General features: G+C 38.3%; 1 protein-coding gene across 1 annotated transcript in view; it reads right to left on the bottom strand.

The window, feature by feature from the left end:
* Positions 1-15628, bottom strand: part of EGFL6 (EGF like domain multiple 6) — a 42610-nt gene that overhangs the window by 12793 nt on the left and 14189 nt on the right. The window contains exons 5-8 of the mRNA XM_054384769.1: positions 15127-15246; positions 12042-12176; positions 10204-10326; positions 2324-2638 (exon numbers count right to left, since the gene is read on the bottom strand). Of these exons, the coding sequence (XP_054240744.1) occupies positions 2324-2638; positions 10204-10326; positions 12042-12176; positions 15127-15246 (693 nt within the window). The remainder of the gene's footprint in view (positions 1-2323; positions 2639-10203; positions 10327-12041; positions 12177-15126; positions 15247-15628) is intronic.

The following is a 15628-nucleotide window of genomic DNA, read 5'->3' as shown; positions in this document are numbered from 1 at the left end:
TAAGCTTATCAGGACTGAAAAGCTGAGTGAAGAGATAGGCTGAGGTGTAGGTAATGAATCTGGTGTGGCTTGCCAAAGTGAGAGTGGCACCCTGAGCACGGGATCTTCAACTTCGGAGGCATGGCACCATCAGCCAGAAACTTCACATTTTGGATTGGTTTAAAGCTGTAATTAAAAAATGTATTTCTACATGTGGCCAGGTGGCAAATATTTTGGTATTTTGGAAATATCACTGATTCCTGAATTGGGAGCTTATGTGCTTACAGTACCAGAGATGCATCTAAGTTTCTTCCAGGATGCAGTTCTACGCACACTGGATACCACTTTCCCCCTAAACTGCTTTGAAATGCTTAGCTGAAAGTATAGAATTCATCACAGAATCATGTAGATTGGAAGGGACATCTGTAGGTCACCTAGTCTGATCAGGAAGTTGCTCAAGGCTTAGCTCAGTCACATTACAAATGTCTCCAAGAATGAGTATTTCACAACCTCTCTGCACACCTGTACCAATTTTTGTTGTATCTAACCAAAATTTTGTTTGTTCCTTTCAACTTGCATTCATTACTTTTTGCCCTATTGCTGTATATTTTCAAGAAGAGTCTGACTGTGACATCCCTATAACGTTTCATCAGATAGTTCAAGACAAGTGTAAGATCCCCCCTTAGCCTTCTCTCCCAAACATGAATAAAAGTTACTCTCAGCCTGTTCTCACACATGTTCTCTGAGCCATTGACTTTGTTGGTGCACTGCAGGTTTGTGCCAGTATGTCTTTGTTTGTTTCGTAATGGAGAGCCCAAAACTGGACACAGCACCTCAGATGTGGTCTCACAAGTGCCAAACAGGGGTGAAGAACCACTTCCCTTTTTCTGCAAAGCTTCTTCCTAAGCAGTCATCCTAAGCAGGCTGTAACGCTGCATGAAGCTTTTCTTTCCCTTTGCATTTGCTTTTGTGGAGCTTCATAATGTTCCTGTCAGCCCATTTCCACAGCCTGGCCAGGTTCCTCTTAATAGAGGTTAACAAAAGGGCACTGCCCTTAGCATATGGGTTGCTCTCCCCAGCTCAGTATTATCAGCAAACCTGAAATATGCTGTAAGAACTCACTGTTAATATTTGCAGGAAGGGAGGAGGTTGATTTACAAAGACCTGACTTTGCTCTGTTTTGTCAGCTCACTAACATGATTTGGGGAAGCAATATTCGTCTGAACTGAAACAGGCCAATTACTACTAAAAATGAAAAAAATGCAAGTATGCCTTGGCAAAGAAGCTTGTATTCTCAAATGCATTTAGGTGAATAATAGCATTTTTTCTTGGTTTTCTTATAGTAGCAATATTGCAAACCCTTTTTTTACAGAGGACTTTCAAATTATCTTTCTTTTAAAAACATGATACTTATGTGTCTTTTCAAATGAAATAACAACAATTTGAATGATAACTTAAACTTCATTTGTGTTCATTTATATTAAATTATATGAAATCTAATTTTAATTATCATGGGATAGTGGTTTTTTTATATACATAGAAAAAGAGTAAGTATCATGAATAAACTACTAGCAGGGTGCATTTTACATATAGGTTTTTGCTACTACCTTGAAGAATGTTTGACTGAGCCAGATCTACTAAAAAACAACTAGAGTGCATTTGAAAGCTTTAAAGATCACAGCAAGAAATTGCATGTCATACAAGATAATAGTTGGAAGGAAACACCTGAAAGCAGACTGAGGAAATCTATCATTTATCATTCCTGATAAATGACTAATGTCAGAAATTAAGCAAGAATTCTGCTCAAATACCATCAAATGCCATAAATACGAGAGTATCCATTCAGATAACTCCCATGTTTAAACAAAAGACATAAAAAAAATAAAATCCCTCTGTGACATTATACTATTTGAAACACAAGGACATCAAAATTTCTATTTTTCCTCTGAACAATGCACACTCCTTAGGATGATGAGTGTGCCTATCACAAATCAAAGCTAATTATTGCATGTTACTTGTAATGAAGCAGCACACTACCTTGTTTTGCTGGAGCTTCTGTGAAGAAAATGAGGAGAAGCTATGTGCTATACCTAAACTGTGCTAAAAGCACAGCCTGCAGAGCACCTGTCAGGATGGCACACTCTTTTTCTGCTCACACTGGCTCCAGACAGATTCCCCTAAAAGGGAGCTTCACTAATTTTAGTCTCATCGGTAGGTATGTTAAGTTTTCATTTTCTACAAGTAAATTCTAATTAAATGGCTGTAACATATCGTGATGAATCTGTTGGTGTTTGTATGTGTTTTTACACTGAAACCAGATGTTTTTTAATATGAAGAAACTTACAGAAGACATCTCCTCTAAGGCTTTGCTCATGGTCGGCTTGATTCTCAAAACCTTCCTTTTCCTCTTCATCTGAATCTTCTGCCACTTCAGTTTCTTTCTCTTCCTCACTGTAGCTTTCACTACGATCAATACCATCTTCATAGTCCAATAACTGTAAGTGGGTCTTAGAAGGTGATGTCACAGCTGCTTCTGGAATCACATTCTTGATTGTTTCATCTTTTTTCATGCTGTTTTTATGTGCAAGGAGTTTCTTAATTGTGTCCTTAGCTGTTCCAGAGATTCTTGCAATTTCCTTCACTGACTTTTCAGGGATAACTAGAACCAAGAAGAAAACATTAAACATTCATCTAAGGAATCATTCAAAGTCAGTTGAGATTATTCAACTCTGTAGAACAAAAGAAAATACCTGAATTTTGAGTTTTCCCTATTATGAAGTATAATGAAGTCAAATATCCTCTATATCCAGGCAAAAATCTCAAAACATTCACTGGTAAAAGGACAATTTTTCATTTACATGGCAACACTGATTTTGAAATCATGCTTTCCTGTCAATGTATTAAGTTTTAAGACAAAAGCCTTTTATCTCTTTTCTATCTATCTATCTATCTATCAATCAATTTCTCTCTCTCTAATCATCAAACTGTGTGTGGATGCTTGAATGAAGGACACATTTCATAGGAACACATTTGAAGATGTTTTTCTAGGGATGTGGGGAAGAAGGGTTGGTTTACCACCAGTGGTGAAACCCAGTATCAGCACAAAGGGCTCCTTTAAGACAGTTACGTTGGCCAGATGTTCTTTTAAGGTAGAAACATTACCAGGTTACATGAAATAAGGAGAGATTTTAGTTACATATTATGAAAAACTTGCTTACTACTCTTGCTATAGGATTGTAAAACGAAGGAGCAAACCACTTAGATTATTTGAACTATGTGCTGGTTTGGGGCCAGCCAGAACATCTCTTGCCCCGAAAGGGACAAAAGAATGACACACAAAAACGGACTGGAGAGTGATGGAGAGTTTAAATGGAAAAGCGATTGGTGAAACTACAGAAAACTACAAAGCATAGTGGCAAAGAGCATCCTAAAGCGTACAGAGTCCCTTACATAGTACCCAGAGGCTTCCCAATCCTTCCCTTCTCCCACCTGAGGGTCTACCCAAACCCTCAGGGCTCTTTCTTCCCCCTCCCGCTGCTAGGCAAGTCTCAGGCTGGCCAGGTCTGAGACTGCCCCCCCCTCCATTCTCCTCCTGGCATTAGGCCTAGACAGGCCTAAGGGGCCTGAGATACTTCCCCGGCATTACCCAATAAGAGAGGACATCTCCCATGGGAGCAGAGAGGGAAGAAAGAGAAAGACTATGACTTTGCAGATGGCTTTATAGGGTGCAGGACTTATGGGTAGAAATACGCCGTTTCCTGTGTCCACCCCTACTGGGTGGGCACCCGGGACACCAGAGGTGTATCTCATGTAGCAGTGGCAGGGGGCACCCAGCCCAAACTGCCACAGAACTATCACTAAAAGTTTTAAAACATTGTTAGGCTACCATCTGTCATCGATATACTGGATATGATCTGCCTCAGAGCAAAAGAACAGACTAACTGATCTTTAAGTCCCTTCCAGATGTTCTCCTCTGTCATCTGACAAAGACTGATGGCTTTTTGTGCTGATGTCCAAATCATAACTGAGGATTAATGCAGGACAACTTTGGATCAGTTTGTTCAAGGGATGTGTACAGTACAAAGCAAACTCAAAGGACAAATTACGGCAGGTGTTGCTTTTCATTGGCAACATCAGTTACTGATCAACATCAGCTGAGGAGCACCACTGTGCCAAAACTAGGTCTGTAAGGGTTTGTGTGACAAATATACAAGTTTTAGAGAAGATACAAATCTGAGGAGTTCATCCCACCATAAGAATCCCACTAAACAAATTCCCTAGCTGTCACAGTACCCACAATGTTGAGGAAGAGGGTATCCTTGGAGTTTAAAGTCCATGGCAATGGACTTTGAGGCTTGAGAAAATGAGGCTCCTGTATCAACTCAGAATTTCATGACTGTTACGACATGACCAGTCAGTATGCAATGATACAGTCTGCCCTCTAGTGTTGGCCACAGCCTGAACCTGTGTGGGTGAGAAAGGACTGAAGTAGGAGAGCAGAACCACATCATAAGCCACTGACAGCCTTCTGCAGTTTGAGGCCTTTATGTGGAATATGCAAGAAAAGAGAGCTGAGCAGTCCCAGTGCGTTGTACACTGGGAGATGGAAACTGTTTCCACCAGTGAGTTAGAATAGCCTTATATGCTGCTTCCCATCTTTGATTCTCAATCAGTATTGAGAATGAGCAGTGCCTATGGTCTTTTTGGATTGCAATAGTGGGGCAAGGCAGCTATTTTTATTTTCTTCTGCTTTTGCTGTCTAGTAATTGCATTATCAGAGCAAGAATATGTTCCCATTTTGCTCCTCACATTGTCATAATAACTTTATAGTAGTATTTTCAGACAAAGGGACTGGACTTGTAACCTTGCGTAGCCCTTTGTGTGTGTTTCTTTTAAATACTTTCTATTGGTATAGACCTTTAAGATCATTGAGTCCAACCATTATCTAACTCTACCAAGTCTGGTGCTAAACCATGTCCCTTAGCATCAAATCTCTGAGTCTTTTAAACACCCCCAGGGAAGAGCATTCAACTGTCTCCCTGGAGAGTCTATTCCAGTGTTTCATTACCCTTTCAGTGAAGAAATTTCTTCTACTATCCAATCTAAACCTCCTCTGGTGCAGCTTAAGGCCATTTCCTCTCATTCTATCACTACTTCATGAAACATGGCAGAGGAAAAAACATTTAGTAAAATAGAACTTTAGTCTAGTAGGAAAAGGGGGAAGTTCCCTGCATATATGTACATTACTGGAAAATAAAGATCTACCACTGTGAATTTGTCACAAATGCAAATGTAACTACATGCTATTTAGTATCCCAGCAACAGAATTGGACTCTCTTGGTGTGCTCACTGGAGCATTCAGGTTTTTTGAAGCTGCAGTTGGAAGTATGAAGTAAATGGATGCCAATAAAAATATGAAAATAAAACCCCTGAGGATTTTGGTTTTCTTTTCCTTTGGATAAATTTTGTATCCTTGATGGTCAGGTACTTACAATTAAACTCTTTATTAACACTGCACTAAGCAAGCCTTTCCTCTGGAGGATTATGTCATGAAGGAGGTAAGGTTCTCTAGGTCTAAACTGAGAATGCAGCAATAAGAATTAATAGGAAAGCTTAATTCCAAACAAATTTCCTCCTAAAAATCAGTAACAAGAAACTTCAGGCTGTTAATAAAGAGGCTGTGGAGATTTTCAAGCCAGGACTGACTGCTCAGCAAACCTGAACATCTGCTTTTAGTTTCTGCTTTGAAGTCTTCCTAGTGAAATGAGAAATTCTTACAGCTCTTCTTACAATAACCTCTGTGGTGTCAGAAAACCAATCTCTTTGTATGTGCAAAACTAAGCAGTGCAGAAGATCAGCTGACAGGAGTGACAAAGATAGAGGATGAAAGCATATAAATCCCCACATGCTTACAGATTCCAGTTTGCTGCTGCAGTATGAAAATCTTCAAGCTCATAGGGACAAAAAGGGACTAGACATCAGTCATGTTTCAGAGTGTATCATTAGTATCCTTCTAAACTGCATTGAGCTTTAGAGTAGCCACAGGTGTGGATTTAAGGCTTTTTACATCTGTCCATCGATTGCAGAAGCCATAATCCAGCGTAAGAACAGACCACCTTAAACTCAGTCAGATCTGTTGAATCCACTACCTGTGGAGTTGTCTGAATAAACAGCTCACCTTCTCTGACAATCTGGGGTGCTACAACTGAGGCAGTGATTTTTCAGGACTATCTGCACCAAGACATGTATATAAATCCACAGGTGTTGCTCACAAACATTTGTGCATTCTTCCATTGTGTGGCACCATGTAGTGCATTTCATCCCAGCTCTCATCTGTGTCCTTTCCATCAAGAAAATGCCTCCTGCTTTTACACAGTTCATGTATATTGCTCACGTATGAAAATATCTCAGCTTTCAAAGATATTTTTTTTCAATTAGATAGAATTAAGGCAAGAGGAGGAAAAACAAAAGTAAATAGTGTCTGTGGGCTAAACCTAAATCTTTTCTGTCACCAGTTGTTGTACAAGATTATAAGACCACAGAAATGGCTTAAGGTGCGATATCTAATGATCAAGTTGTGAAAGTTGAGTTGGAAAAAAATATATTGAGAGCAGATGCTAACCCCCTGTCTCTGTGCTGCGTTGTGTAATGGGAAATACTCAGGGGATCAAACAGGCGAGGGACAGACAGTGATCTGTTTCCCTCCCACACACCTGTGACCACAGCCAGCTCTGGCTGGGACTCTGAACATAAGGGGGCTGTAATAGGAGATAGTTTGCTCTGCATTCCTGCAGACACCACACTTCTTCCACCTTCATCCCTGACAATATATTTTAAAACCCGGTGAGAGATAAGTCTCGGAGATTGGCTTACAAATGCTTTTGTAGCTCCCTTTATAGCTTTTATATATAAAAACTCACCACTCTTAGAGGGAGACTGTAGATATGAGTAAAGATTAGATCAGCAGGACATAGTTTCAGAAATAATTCTAAAAGTTCTCAACCTCTTTTAGATAGTCATAAGACAGTCTGAAAGCTTTCATAGCTAGGTTAATATACAGATTCTAGACTATTATTCCCTTTGAAAAGCACTATGGAATATCATCTACCAATATATATTCCTAGCCTGCCTTATTTCTGAAATTCTTACTCTGTCATCTAGGGAAGGATGCTTTGAGAATTCAGGGCCAGTTCATCATGCTGGACTGTGCTCAATACGTGACTACACCAGCCAGAAATGCTTCCAGTAGGAAATGTGGGAACGACAAAAGCCTGAGTATTTTTCATTAAAGGATGACAGCAGTATTTGGCTCCATGATGAACTGAATTATAAGAATCTCACTAGTGATATGACCAGAATTGCTTTTTAAACTTTGAAATTTTATTGTGTCAAATTCAACTTTTCTTAGGACTGATAAGACAATAGGAAAGAAAAATCATATATGGGGCTTAGGGGTTACCTCATCAGCAAAAAAAGGAACACAAGAAATAAAAAGGCATAGAGGGAGTTGGCATGACTTTGTATTATTGTTTAGTTATCCAGCAAAGCATAACAAAGAAGAGTAACATCTGCCTCTATCCAGAAAGTAATGAGAGTGTCATTATTGAGGTCCTTAGAGTGATGTCTGAAGGCTGCAGGCTGTAAGATCGTACTGGTTTTTCCTGTAATTTCATAGTTTCCTACCAAAGAAAGTGAATAAAAAGTAGGTTCATTTTCTCCCGAGGAAACATAATTGCTTATGGAATCTTGTGAGACTCTATTCTTAAATAAAAGCTGAAATACACATAGAAGTATGTGATGAGGGAAATGTGGTTTTTCAATGCACAATAGGAAATCAGGAAACACATGAATCTGAGAACAGCAACAGATTGCAGCAAGATAGAGGCCAGATGTGGGAATTGCTAGGACCCTTTTAGGGTGTATTTGGAAGGTCACATCTCTATGGATTCTCAAATTAATTGCATGCTAGAGAGTTCAGAAACAGCCACCAGCATTTCATGCATATAGGTGCTGAATGGCAAAAGGATGCCTAAACGATCTGAGGTCGTATGCATACAAGCAGCAGTGTTTGCAGCCTGCTGTTTTAAAACCTTTATAGCAAGTTAGTATATTGACATACAAATTTCCTCCACCTTCTATGCAAAGGTGAATTTTACATTACCTCATTAATGGGTTATCTGGTAGCACGAGGAATGGTCAACATAGAAATTTCATTATAAACGATGTGTGTAGTTACTCTCATTTCATACTCTGAAACTTAAGCTATGTATTAACATGTTTTTATTTGTTATAAAAATATAATACTGCTGACAGCAAAACACATGTCCTGTCCCAAACAATTACACTAATCAGACTTTGTCTGAGGTTTGCAGTAAAAATGAACTATTGAAACATTCAAGATTAAAATAACCTCCTTCTCTCCCCTTTAGAAAATGGTGTACACGTAGGAATTGCCATCAGGGAAAATAGTCTCTTTTTAGCACTACAACTTTTCAGGTTTTACCTACCACTGACTTTGTATTTTTCCCCTCTGTTTTATACATCTTTCTAGATATGCCCTTGTTTTTGACCTTCTGTCTATGGATCTGATTTCTCTCATTACTGTGTTATTCCTCTGTTCTTTCTTGACTGTATTTCTGTTCCATTTAGTGTGTTCTACTAAGTTCATGAATGCACAGCTAGCTCCTTCCTCTCCTAAATAACTAATGAACTTCAGTAACTGGAAATAGGAGATGAGAAAGTACGCAGAAAGAGAGAGCAAACAATTTAATAGAAACACCAGCGAGAAGATAGAAATCATTTGTCTTCAATGCCGATTTTACATCACTAGACATTAAAACATGTGTCACAGCCTCTCCACAAGCTAAAATGTTTCCTTTGTTCATATTTAAGTAAGCATTCCTGTTAAATTGTTTCTAATTGAGGAATGAATATTTTATACATAGATTTGGTCAAAAGGACATTTTCCCTCGAAACCTTCAGCTTCTCATTTTAAACCAAACCAAACCAAAACCAAACAAAAAACCTCCAACTCCAGACATTTTCACTCAGGGATGCATTTGTTTAACATTTTCTATGTGATACATTTTGTTTCAACAGAAGCATATCAAGATATGATTTGTCATTTTCCTGTGATATTCACTCATATCTTTGCAGTAAGCTGCAGTGACGTATCATAAGGAATGTGGTCTAGCAAGGAAACTGGCTCATGACATTGAATTTGAGCAGCTCTGTTGTGGCAATCTATGTCCCAATCAAACCTCTCAGTACCAGTCAGGTTTGTGTGTTTAGTTTTTCTCATTAAAAGTCAACATTTTGTACTGGAAGTAAAAACTTAATAGAAATTTAACTTACTGATGTGATATAGGGGGTTTCAATTACTTTTATAATGAGAGTAGGAACAGAAATAATAGAGAGACTCAATAGAACATCTGTGACCATGAAGTATAACCATGATACCTGTCTGATTAAGGATTACTTGAAAAAGACCCAGGAAGAAAGGCTCATATGTCATGTAGACTTCATCTGTTATTGAAAAAATTTTTTTAAAATGTTTTCACAACATCTTTTATTCCAAAAATTTGAGAGGACTTTGCTGAAGAAAATGTCTCTAATGTTGCTGCAGGAGAAACCTCTGCCAGGTTTCCAAAAAGAAAAAGGTTTGTTTTACATATAAAGACAATGACAGTCTGTCTTTCTTCTTGGAGGGAATCATTCTGTTAGAGCCAGGCAATGACATCTTTATAGGAAGTTATCAATATTCAACAGATAAACAAAGTCAAGACTGTAAGTTAAGGTAGTTTACCACAGAAGTAATGGCTTTCCTCCCTTCTCTCATTTTTTTGCTGAGTTTAAAACTCTTCTGGAAAGGACTGCACAGCCCTCCAAGGGGCTAGCAGTGGGAGTTCAAGGAAAATACACAGTAGACTTATTAAAGCTATTTCCTCTGTTTCTTCAGGACGAATTCTATTATCTGTTCTACTTGCAATTCTTAGTTACACTATGAGACTTGGGGACTCATAGTCAATATGAATTTGAACAAATAATACTTGCATTAACTATGCAATGACATGTACAATCAATGTATTATTTTGTGGAGAGAGTTTGCTTGGTTGGTATTGCAGCACTGTTCAGCATGTTTTTTCCTAGAAAATGCCTTATAACCATAACTTATTGGGAAAAAAACCCAACATAGTAGTATTCCTGACATCCAGTGGTACTCACCAGCACAACTGAATCCACTTCCTCGGTAGCCTTGTTTACATTTGCACTTGAAGGATCCTTCGGTATTGAGGCACTCTGCATGGAGATTACACCTGTGTGTATTTGTCACACATTCATTTACATCTAGGGAAAGATATAAATGCTTCAGTGAAAACTGCACTGAAACCCAAGCTTCACAACTGCCTGTGCCTGCCATCTATTTCTGAGTATTGTAAATACTAGTGTTGGACAAAGATGGTCCAGAGAACATTTGAGGCTGAAGAACTCACACTAGGAGAGAATGCTTAGGGTCAGCTCCAGCTGCAAAAGTACTGGCGTATGAATCTATGGAAAATGTAGGGCATCTCAGTAAAGACAGAGAATGCAGCAATTTTCTGACTGAGAACAGGATTTAAACTGTAGGTAGTACATGCTCTTGTATTAACAGAACGCGAAAGGCGCTGAGAGAATGTGTGACATCAACTAAAAAATCAACTCGCCAAAACTATCTGATTCTTTCCTTTGCTCTAGAAGAAATGCAATGGAAAGTAACCCTAAACAGGCCAAGTTGTTGGGATCTTCTCTCTGTTTCTGACATTTCAGCACACATATGATGCTGAATGCAAAAAATATGATCAGGAAAAGTTCAGACTATATGATTTTAGAGTGGTGGCAAAATCTACAGGCATCAAGAGTAACACATTTTGTTCTCCTTTTCCCTTCTTTTGCTACATCACAAAGATGTTTCTGATTTCTCCCACATGAGGAAGCCAAGTTGGTGCACAAATTTTTGCACCACTTGCATTCTATGCAGATTGTTTCATTTGTAGAAGTTGATATATCCACTCATAATCTAAGCCATCTAGGAGACAAGTAGCAGGAAGTTTGACTCAAAAACGTCTGAGAGTGAGAATCAGATTTGCAGATAAAATCCTGATTACTGACACCTCTCCAGTTTCCCCCCATGCACACATATTGCATGAAAAATAATTTTTTCCATGTTAAGACTCTCAGGGTTTGCATACAACAGGAAATGCAAACTTGATCTCCAAAACCTGCCTCCCACCTCTAACTCCCAATACTAAGCAAATGTAAACAACAGCCACAAATTCTCTTTTGTATGCACTACCTGAGGTACTTCCAACACTTCTAGGCCTTCATGTAGTCAATTGCTTGAACAATACTGCTATAAGTGCCTTCTGCAGTAACTTAACTTTGCTGTTCTTCCACCATTCAACTAAAGGATTGAAACAGGACTAAAGATGTTTTAACATTTCTTTTAACACATAGGCACGTCAAGATAATTTTTGCATGCATTTATTTTTGTTTGAGAGAAACCTAGGCATGCAAGAGAGACCTGGAAAGTAATTAAAACCTGCTTTTTTTGTTTGTTTGTTTTGAGTTCTGTATTGTCCATCCAAGCAACTGTTTTTACAGTCAGGAAGGCACTTGATTTACATATGACACACATTTACAAACACACACACACACAAAGATTGTGGGACTGCTTGTTCATCACAGGTAAAAAGCCAAAAGGATTAAAAATGGCTCTACAACTAAACCTGCACCAGAATTAGCATTTTCTGGTCAACTGCTGCTAACTTACAAGCCCTTGTCCATCTTGACTTGGTACAATAAGATGATTTAATTTGCAAGCTCCAGTGATTTCTCATAAGGCCACAGAGAAAACCCTGAGGAAAAATTCAAGTGCCATCAAGATGATTCTTAGTATGACATTTTTCATCCTTTTCTGAGACAATATCCCCAGACTCGGACAACATCCTTCAGGCAATGACAGGAAAGATGCAGTAGGGGAATGAAAAAGAACAAGAAAGCAAAATCCATGGGCTAAATCTTACCTACACAGTCATAATGGCCACTGACATATTTCAGTTCATAACCAGGCTGGCACTTGCAATAGTAGCTTCCAAATGTGTTGATGCATCTGCGGTTGTAAGAGCAGACAGCTTTGCCAGAAGAACATTCATCAATGTCTAAAGCAGGAGAAGGGATGCTGGTCAGATCCATGAGAAGGTAAAATGAAAAAGGAAGAACTAGTTGAGAGTTGCACAGGAATCGTTTGGTCCTGGCTATCACAAATTGTTTCGTAAATCAATCCTATAATTTCACATCTGGAGATGGCTTTTGCATGTGCTCATATGAATGAAGCAGCAAAATGTGAACTACCTGTATGGAAGATTTTGAGACTTGGCTTGGTAAAAGCTAGGGTAACTGGCTGTAAGGTTCTCCCACTGGAGACAATGATTTGCCCTGAGGTGGAACGGGTTAAGGGGAAGTCCATAAATTCCATAATTTTCCTGAGAAAGGAAATGTCAGAGAATAGTTCAAGAGAAAGCCCCAGAAACAGGAAGCTAAGAGTAGTCACAGCTCTCCTTCTGAATCTCTGCATCTCACCTTGCTGGAATAAGTCAAGATTTAACTGGGGGAAAGTCTCCAAACTGTGAGTGGTCAGCCCAGCAAGGTAGATGAAGAGGGACAGATATTTTTGGAGAGAGGAGGAAGCTCAGTATAGGAGAACCCAAAGAACATTATTCAGCAACCATTATAATTAAATGTTACTAATTTGTTTTGTCATAATACCAAATTTAAAGCAGGGGTGATTATGATATTTGTAATTTGTCCTTCCCTGTCACATTTTCGCATGTATCAGTGACTTTGTATGTAATTTATCATGTTGTGCTGCTGCCTTTAGAACCACCTTAAAGTGCTGCTGGACACCACAGTTGGTCTTTTTATAATTTCTGCCATTCTTTTATAGTGCATAGGTGATCAAAGGGAAATGGACAACAACAGAAAAACATTTGAAGAAACCTGTAGTCAAAATCACTCTTTCTGCCCATGCTAAGCACTTCTGATGTATACTTCTCTGTGCTAGAACCTGCAAGGCATTCCCAAACCTCTCCAGGTTCTTATTTCCTTGTGTCTCTGCCAGGACTGAGGTGTCTCACAAGCTAAAGGACAAGCCTGCTGCACTCAATCCTAGTGTGAGGTTTATGTCTGCAGTGAACTCTGAAGACTCACTGTACTTTTAGAAACAACAAGTTTTGTTTAATTCTAACTTTTGATCTATAATTGTTACTTTATTACTTCACCTATGCATGTGTAGAAGAGGAAAAGTGAAGCATATCAATGGGCCGCTCTATTCAGGAATAATCCAGCTTCTTAGGAGGATTAAGCTAGGACTAATAGTCAGGGATCTTCAAATGCATATCAGTTTATAGTATTTCTGTGACCAGTACCAGAGTATTAGAGTATCTTGTAATATATTAAGTATCTATAATGCCATACAGTAGGAAGATGCTATCTCATTTTAGAGATAGAGAAATGATGATGTACCACAATTAATGTAGAAAGAAGGTTCTGATATTTCCAAACACTGGACATACTTATTTGTCTGTTTTACCTTCTATCATATGTATCAGCAGTCTTTCAAAGCCATATGAACAGGGAAGGTAAATAAAAATAAACTCAATATAAAAGAATAAAAAGAGTTGCCTGAATAATTCTATAAGAGATTTAAAAGAACTGCTTATTCTGTCTATTGTATTTAAATACATGTCAATGTATGTCTACAATGTTTGCCTTCACATAGTTCTTAAATCAAAGAAAACCATGACTGGTGGTAGTTCAAGAGCCTTGCTGATTACTCAGAGCAGGACAGTTCCAGTTACAAACTAATTTCATTTGAAAGAAAGAAATAAACACCATTCTCTTGTTAGAGTCTTTATAGTTTGCATGTTGAGCCAAGTATCTATATGGGTTTATCTGATAGCTCCTAAAAGTGAGTCTCAGGCCATACAATCTTCATATGTAACTTGACATTACAGCTGTGTGCTAGAGAAACCAATTCATAAAATAACTGTCCTTCTGCATAGCAGTGTCTCCTGGTTGATGCACTTAATCTTCTGTTTGAAATGTTTTGGCCACTGGAACTAAAATTATTTTTTTTTGTTTGAAAGTTAAATCTCTCAACACCTGAAACATTTTTAAGCTGTAGAAATCATTCAACCAGTTAGTATTGGTAAGAAACATCTGGAATGTATTTAGCTACTGTTAACTATTCTTTGGTATCATGTCCAAGCTGCCCTTAATTTTCTGAAGGACTTGCACAATTGTGATAGAAAGAAAGTAAAATATATGAAATCATCAATATTATTAGGTATGCTGCCAAAAACATTTTGTTAAAGTTTATTTCACAGAATCACAAAGTGGTTGAGGTCGGAAGGGGCCTCTGCAGATCATCTGGTCCTACTCTCTTGCTTAAGCAGGGACTCTCCAGCACTTCACTGCCCCTTCTTACCTAGTCATTGGAGTGAACCCTGCTTTGGAAGGTCTGTTTCACATCTTTGGGTTTTGAAAGATGCTCATTTAGTTTCAATATTAAAATGGGTGTGATTTCAGCACTGTATTATGATGCTGCAGCACTGCTTTGTCAGACGACAGTGTAAAATGGTATCATAGAACAATACCAACTGCTATAAGCAATGCTTTCTTCATCACAGGAAACTCCTAGGTAAAGTGATGTTGAAGCTTCTAAAAAGGATCTAAGTCTGTATTGTTGGTCATTGCATTAAAGGAAAACTCCATCCAAACACACACCCAGATCTTATGATGCATTATGTCAGTAGGATAGCTTCCTATTGTATTTAATGGCCTCATAGCATCAGGGAAAAACTGAGTCTGTCGAAGACTCCAAATCATGTCAAAACATTCAGGTTGTTTTATTGGGGATGGGACTTGCCCAAAGAATTCCACAGCCAATATTACAAGAAGAGTTATAAAACAAACAAACAAAACAACCAAACATTACATCACACTGCAAGGAACAGTGAGGAGGGCTAATTACTTCTTAACCTTTCCCCAGAATCTAAGTTTTGCTGGATCATATTGAAAACAAGCTGAGAGTGAGCTCTCTAACCATACCAATGCATGTCCTTCCGTCTGGTCCCAGCTGAAGGCCACCTGATGGACAAAGACACCGCACCTGTCCTTTGACTTCTTCACATCCATACTGGCAATTCACCATGGCACATGTCCTAGAACCTGAAAACATTATTTAAAATAGTAAAATAATTCTAAACTGGGATCACACACTTTAAAAAATAAGTTAGATGAAAATAAATGAGAATAAATCAAACTGTTTCCACATTAATAATTCAGGAGTCCATGAGATAGATCTTAAGCCTTCTCTAACTTTGTTCTTCTCTTATCTGTCCTTATCCCTCTTTTTTTTTTTTTCTCTGATCCCGATTCCGTGACTTCTTGCTACTACCTTTTATATTCAGAGGCAGAAATGCTCAAAAGTAGAAATAAATGGTGTTTTCTACATTGAAACAGTCTTATCCTACAGAAAACTGCTGTTTAATAGTGAATGTTTTCATTGCTTACCACTAAATGTGCTTGTAGTCTAGAATTTGATTTTAAA

This window comes from Indicator indicator, chromosome 1 (genome assembly GCF_027791375.1).
Source record: "Indicator indicator isolate 239-I01 chromosome 1, UM_Iind_1.1, whole genome shotgun sequence".
Lineage (NCBI taxonomy): Eukaryota > Metazoa > Chordata > Aves > Piciformes > Indicatoridae > Indicator > Indicator indicator.
Note: the sequence above shows the minus strand (reverse complement) of the source record. Positions and strands in the feature narration are given on the sequence as shown.